We start from the raw sequence: 7,546 nt of genomic DNA on the forward strand, positions 1-7,546 counted from the left end.
CGTTATGCACATTTTCATGATGAAAAATGAGTGCCCTTTAATATATATATTTTAAAGTTTAGGAAGCAAAAAGAAGCGAGAAAGAGCCAAAGAGGACTGTAAGGTGAATGCCCATTGATTTCCCACCGAAACGCTTGCAAAGTTGCCCTGTATGAGGAGAGGGATGTAGTGGTGAAGGACTCTGGGGAAGCTTTCCCAGGCATTTTTTTCCTAAAGTGTTGACTAACTCTCTCAGAACACGCTCGTGATAAGCACATCTCATCGTTCTTTGGTTTTGATAGAGCCAACTAGCAAAATGTCCTGAGCACACACCCCTACCCTCCCAATTTTGCCATGACCTTTACTCTTGACCCATCTGCTTTTGCTCTGATTGGACCCCTCCACCTCTTTGTAGCCATTGCTTCAAGTGTGCTTTGTCTTCAGGACTATACTGGGAAAGCCACATTTCATCTCCTGCCATAGTTATTCTGAGAAGTGCTTCAGGATCTTCATCCCCCCTGTTTAAAATCTCCATTGGAAGCTCTGCTCTTGTCTGCAGCTGATCTGAGCACACCCATTTTGACACCCATTGAGCAGAGAGTTTGCTCAACATAAAATTTTACCTCAGAATTGTGTAAGCTGCATAATTGAGATAGCTATAATGTTAGCTACTCTGTCTGCTGTTAATCATCACTCTTCTTCCACTAGGGCATACACGAGATGGCTCGTCTTGCAGATTGATGTGCGTGGTCTGTGGCTGCAGGCTTCACCTGCAACATTGCCTCATCCCTCCTTGAAATGCTTCATCCATCCAGAAGCTGCTGATTTCTTTGGGAGCGTTGTCTCCTAAACCTTTTCGTAAAGCATCAGTGATTAGATTACACTGTCTTTCTACCCTAGCTTCACCATAAATTTCATATTTGGTTTTGCTTCAATTTGAGTAGAATTCATGTAACTCTGATAAGGACTCTTCAAATTGTATTTTATCCTTCTTAATGCTTCAAACTAGATCCTGTTCAGACATGTTATAAATGACTCATATGAGATTATTCTGGTGCAAAAAGCAAATGGAAAGTCACATATAGTTTTTCTTTTTTCCATAATCCATATTTTCCATGGACCTTTTGGAGACCGTCATATAACGAAAACTTCCTCTACAACTCCCCAGCCCAGCAGTCACCAACTCATAGCCAACATTCCTCAGCTTCTCCTGTGTGCATTTTCCTCCACGCTTGGCCTATTTTAAATCTACTTTGTTGTATAATTTCATCTGTAGATATTCCAGATTTGTTTAAAAAGCAAGGACTCGCTTAAACCTACACACAATGCCATCACCAATCATTCCAAATTAATACAAATTCCCTTAATGTCATCAGGTCTCCAGTCGATGTTCCTGGTCTAGGGCACTGTTGCTTTTGAAATCTCCCAGGTGGTTCGAGTGTGTAGGCGGGCTTGGTGTCACTGCCTCACGCGGTACTTCAGATGCTGCATTTCAGAAGCAGCTCTGGGGCCCTGAGGGAATGGGAGATTTGCAGGTAGAGGACCTCGAGGACTCAGGTGATCCTAATCATGCCCTGTTCATTTTATCCTCTCTGTGTAGTGCCACCTGTGTGACAAGACGTTTATGAATGCCACCTTTCTCCGGGGCCACATGCAGCGCAGGCATACAGCCATGGCAGAAGGTGGTGAGTGCAGGCGGCAGCCTGGGCCCTCCTGGGACTGTGCAAGTGCTGCGGCTGGTGTTCAGTGGGTGGGACATCTACCAACAAGCCTGTCTTCAGAGCCCCGTCATCCAGTGGAGGATGTGCCGCCTGCCCATGGGATTGGGCAGTTTCTGAGCTTCGGTGTTGGGGAGAAGTGCTGGTTGTCAGACAGGTGTTTTCCTGTCTGTATTGACGAGTTACTTCTCCCTCTACCTCTGAGTAGGGGCAGTCAGACCAAGTGACTCTGATGGACCCAAGCTTCCCAGCCTTATGGAATCGGCCCTTCCCTGGCGCTCAACTACCAGCTGCCGTTGAGTTGACTTTGACCCCTAGTGACCTCCTGTGTGTCACTTTGAAGCCCATGGAGTTTCAAAGGCTAATTTTTTGTGTGTGTGTGAAGCAGAGCCGAAGGCCTTTCTTCTGAGGTACCTCAGGTGGACTTGAACTGCCAGTCTTCCAGTTAGCCGTCCAATGAGTCAACCATTTGCATCATATAGGAACTCCATGCGAATGGCAAATGAGCTTCAATGGGGCAAATGAATGCTGGGCTGCTTCATTGACATTTGTATTCAACATCAATTTATCGTGACACGAAGGAGACCCCAGCCACTACTCGCGTGCTCGGTGGTTGGTGGCAACCCTGAGTGAGAAAGAGCGGGCACTCTGCTCCTGGGAGGGTCCAGCCGAGGACAGTTCTGCTGGTCTGGGCTGCGGTGAGCTGGACCAGCCTTGGTTGCACACAGTAGTCTCAGTCATGACGCTTGCAACCCCCAAATGACTAGCAACACTGTATGTGTTCCCCACGAAGACATCCACATGCCTTACCTGTTTTATGGGGTGCAGCAAGAGCTAGCTATTAAAATGTATAAAGCTAAAAATCCTGTTAAGTAAAACTGTTCTTCTTTTTCCATCTTTTCAACTCCCTTTCCAAAGAACAGGCTTAGAGTTTCAAAACAGTGCCATTTACCCAATTACCAGGCATTTGTTGTGTATCCAGCATTTCTTAGTGCCGCATTAAAGGTTGCTAAAAGACACCAGATTTCCTATTTCTTCAATAAATTTGAACTGCTTATTGCCAAACAGTCCAGCCTGAGAAAGACCGTGTCTCTTTGTAAAGAAAAGTCTGGGCGTTTTAATATAGTACTACCTATCTAATAATCACTAAGAGTATCTGAAGAAGTACCGTATATACTCGTGTAGAAGCCGAGTTTTTCCAGCACATTTTTAATGCAGTTTTTGTGGTAAAATTAGGTGCCTCGGCTGATATTCAGGTGGGCTTATACTCAAGTATATACGGTAATACATGTTTAAGTACAATAGTTGTCTTTCTTGCTAATCCTTAGCCTTTGCTTTACCATGAGGTGGTTTAGTTAGCATGTCCATTTATAATAATTCATTCTGAATCTATTTTGTTAACTTCACAATTGTAGCGTATAAACCTGAGGCCACTGTGGTTCAAATGTCTTCACAACCCATGCTGCCTTTTTAATTTGAAATTAAAAACGATACATTTAGAATTATATTCTGTCTACATCTTATTTATAAAGGTGTTTTCCTCAGGTGTATGTTTGTGGAAACTTGGTAGATTATGTTTGAAATGGGTCCATGGGGGGGGTAGGAGTTGTTTTAAATATCAGTCTATATTGTGGTGAGTGTAGCAATATCCTTGGAAGGAGACATCATGCTTGGTAAAGTAGAGGGGCAGCAAAAGAGAGGGGGGACCCTGGATGAAATGGGTTCCCCAGTGGCTGCGGCAAAGGGCTCTGACGTAAGGGTGCCTGTGGGGCTGGGCAGGACCGCAGGGCTTCCTCCGGTTGTACGCCACAGGGTTGCGATGAGTCGGAACTGACACTGAGGCTCCTCGTAGCAACAGCATATAGGTAGCAAAACACTTGTTAGTTCAACCCTCTTAGTTCCCGTGCAGTTCACTTACATTCATCTGGCCATGCTCTCCAACATTACCATTAACCAAAGATCGAGCTATACTACTGATAAAAGTGAACTTAAAACTACAGCGATTTTTAATACTTTACAGTCCTCTCTGGTTGCTGTCAGAGGACAGAGATATGTTCTTTGCACATATACTGTGTGCAAAATTGTGTATACACGCTCATTGGTTTTCTGCTTCTATAACTCTAGCCATCTGTCATTCATATTTCCATGGGTCAGTCCTGCTAAAATATGTATTGTCAGTGTTAGTTGCCCATCAAGTTGATTCCAATTCTGGCCATCCCATGTGGGCAGAGTTGAACCGTGCCCCCGAGGGCTATCAAGCCTGTCACCTTTTGGCTATGGATTGCCAGGCCTATCTTTGGAGGCACCTCAGGATGAACTCTGTCAGTGATGGTTCACATGTATTGAGCTGCCATGGTAGGCACTGTGCTACACGCTCTGCTTATTACCACATTCCACCCTCACCACAGTCCTCAGAGGGTGATGCCACTATTATCATCCCATTTTGCAGTCTGGGAAATCTGAGGGTCAGAGAGGTTATGCAATCTGCCTAAGGTACCTACTGAGTGGCAGCGTTGTTCTCAGCTGGAGATGGGGCTGGTGATAGAGGCTAGGAACTGTATGTACTCCATCGCCAGCTTGATCTAACCGGATCATCCTCCTTGCATGGACCTCACAGGAAAACAGAAGAAGCAGGACCAGCCAGTGGAGGAGGTCCTGGAAGAGCTCCGAGCCAAGCTCAAGTGGACCCAAGAGGAGCTGGAAGCCCAGAGGGAGACTGAGCGGCAGCGGCAGCTCCAGGTGGGTGTGGAGAGGAAACTGGGGAGACTCAGGTCCTGGACTGCGGATGAGACTTTACTGCCTGTACTGACTTTCCTAGAGCTTGGAATCAGAGCTAGAATGGTGACTTTTCACACCTGGCAAATGTACAATTCACTCTTTATGGACCAAGACTGGGTCTGATTCTAAAAGCTCCAGAACCCAGTCCAGATAAATATTTGTAGAATGAAAATGTTTAAATGTGTCTAATTCACTCCTCCAGTATTCATTCACTCAGCATACATTCATTGAGTACCAATGTGGCAGGCATTGTGAGGGAAATAAAGAGAGAAGACCTGATCCCTGTCATGAAGGGTGTAATTCAGATGAGACTGTGGCTGAAACTAGCATCCTCTAAGTTCGAACAACAAGGACTGTGGGACAAGCGCTCTGTGGGTCTCTATCATGACCTGCATGCACAAGGGACCCCGCATCCTGAGTCCCATGGACAAGGGACCATGGCATGGTCTCTGTGCCGTAGAATGAATTCCATTGTGCTGACTTCTCTTTGTAGGAAGCAGAGATCATCCGTCAGAGGGAAATAGAAGCTAAGAAAGAATTTGATGAATGGAAAGAAAAAGAAAGGACCAAGCTTTATGGGGAAATCGACAAGCTAAAGAAATTATTTTGGGATGAATTTAAAAGTGTTGCCCACCAGAACTCTACGCTCGAAGAGGTACCCTACTTAAAGACTTTTCAAAGTACTTTTGTTGAAAATCTGCTCATTTGTTCTCAAATCCATTTCCTAGTGTACAAGTGTTATTTCATCTGCTATTGGGGACTGTGAGGCCCCGGTCTAAAGGCCAGGGTCTGGGTGTGAATCCTTATTCCATCACATATGCTGTGTTGTCTTGGGCAAGTTACATAACCTCTCTGTGCCTTGGTATCTTTTTTGTAAGGTTGCAGAAGGGTTAAGTTAACACATATACAGCACTTAAAGCAGTGTCTGGTGTATAGCAAGAATTCTAGATACTATCCTTATTTTTGCAAAATTTTTTTCTTTCTGAAACAACAAGAAATGAGAAAAAATTTACATGGGTGCATTTTTCTCACAGTAATGTTTGCTGAGAACTTGATGTGACCAGGCACTGCTGGGCTCTGTGGGGGTCACACATAATAGCTTTTACTTATGGCCTTTAGTGTTTTACAGCCCACAGGTAGAGTGGTTAACAACTGCTAACATGTAATCTTCAAACAACCATGATAATCTCATGGTAGGCACATCGTTAGTCTATTGATTGAAAAACAAAACAGAAGAAAACAAGCACCCCAACAAAGGACGACCCACCTGTTATCTGTCCTCTTTTACGAGTAAGGAAGTTGAAGCCAGGTAACTTTCTCAAGGGTGTAGAGCTAGTAAGAGGTGGAACTGGGGTTTGAACCTAGGTCTTCAAACTCCAACACCCTTATGCTGCTAATGGATGGACATCAAGTTGAATCAGGAAAACCTTATCAAAGTGATCCTTGGACCCTATCTTTCTATACGAGCCTGCATATGTCCGGAATGGGTATCGATTGTTACAATATGGGGCATGCCCTCCACCCAGATTGTCACCTGTCATCCTGGAGTCCAGCAAAATTGTGTCCCCTGGCATGGTGTTAGCTGAGCCGACGTCTGAGAAATAGATATTAATTTAAATTTGAAATTAATTTAAGTTTGAAATATTAATTTAAATTTGAAATAGAATTAATTTGAATTTGAAATTTGAAATAAAAATGAAATTGCCTCATCCAAGGGTCAAAGGGTTAGAAAATCCGGAGTTTTAATAAATAAGGTGATAATTCTTATCACCCTTAGTTTCCTTTTTAACGTGGGTCGCATTCTCCTAGACTGCACATGTATTTTCTCTTCCCCCTGTAGGGTTTACAGAGGAGCCCTGGTAGCCTTGTGCTTAAGCACTCAGCTTAGATGTTACTGGGTTGCACACCAGCTGCTTGGTGGGGGAAGAAGAGGCAGTCCGCTGCTGTTCAGATTCCAGCCTAGGGAACCCCCAGAGGCAGTTCTACTCGGGCCTGTGAGGCTGTTTGGAGTCAGCATGGACTGGACAGCAGTGGCTTTGGGGCTTATAGGATTATCTTACCTTGTTTTCACATTCAAGCCTGTCTCGTCTCACTAACATGTCACTTGTTTACGTTTCTTGAAGTAAAGGAATCAGACTGGCTGTGGAGCGTTGAGTCTTGTTAGGTAGTTATTTTGCCAATTTCTGTTTTAAGGCTTTTTTGGGAAAAACCATGCCAGATTCCACTTGGAGTGGTTGTGAGAAACGTTGTAAGATAGTTCGTTTTGAAAACACAGGAAGAAAACCCTGCTTGATGTCCGGAAGACTGCGGAGTCTGGTTCTTTCCTCCCTGTTTGAGGCTGACAGGGAAATGGCGGTGCTGCCAGGCAAGCAGAATTTCAGTGAAGGCAAAATTACCCACAAGATCTGTTTGTCCCTGGGAACCTGCTCCTCCCCTGTAAGGGTGTCCCCCCTATGGAGAACTCTAAAAAGCAGTATTTGTCTTCAAATCGATCCAGACTCAGGGGGCACCCCATGTGTCAGAGTAGAACTGGGATTCATAGGACTTTGAGGAACTGCTTTTTCAGAAGTAGATCCTTCGGTGCCTCAGAGTAGACTGTAGGCTCTAACTCTTGGCTGGCAGTCTAATGCCTTAACTACTTTTAGGCTACAGGAACTCTTCTGAAAGAGAGTACGGATTTTTGTAGCTATTGGAACCCTGGCTATTTAGTGGCCTGTGTGTTGGGCTGTGTGTTAGTCTGGGTACTTTAGAGAAACAAATTCACAGAAACTCATGTATAAGAGAGTTTTATATAAAGGTCAAGTGCACATCAAGAAAATATTCCAACCCTGTGCTGCCCAAACCCACAAGTCCAACATTAACCCATATGTCCAACACCATTCCACAAAATCCTCCTCTGTTTCACAAACACACACTATGATGCTGACTGCAGGAGGAAAGCCGAATCAGTGAACGTGTAAGCATCTCATCACTGGCAAGGGTCCCCAAACATCTGTTCCAGCACCCAGGGCCGCATCGGGGTAGGTCCATGTGCCTTCTCCTTGGGGATGTCTTGCAGGAAGTGAGCCTTG

General features: G+C 44.8%; 1 protein-coding gene across 3 annotated transcripts in view; it reads left to right on the top strand.

Moving 5' to 3' along the window:
* Positions 1-7,546, top strand: part of DZIP1L (DAZ interacting zinc finger protein 1 like) — a 40,669-nt gene that overhangs the window by 6,201 nt on the left and 26,922 nt on the right. For all 3 annotated transcript variants that reach the window (XM_045287471.1, XM_045287472.1, XM_045287473.1), the window contains exons 2-4: positions 1,580-1,664; positions 4,315-4,436; positions 4,969-5,130. In XM_045287471.1, coding sequence (XP_045143406.1) covers positions 1,580-1,664; positions 4,315-4,436; positions 4,969-5,130 — 369 coding nt within the window. The remainder of the gene's footprint in view (positions 1-1,579; positions 1,665-4,314; positions 4,437-4,968; positions 5,131-7,546) is intronic.

This window comes from Echinops telfairi, unplaced genomic scaffold (assembly GCF_000313985.2).
Source record: "Echinops telfairi isolate 266 unplaced genomic scaffold, ASM31398v2 ScPeMD7_16;HRSCAF=60, whole genome shotgun sequence".
NCBI classification, from domain to species: Eukaryota; Metazoa; Chordata; class Mammalia; order Afrosoricida; family Tenrecidae; genus Echinops; species Echinops telfairi.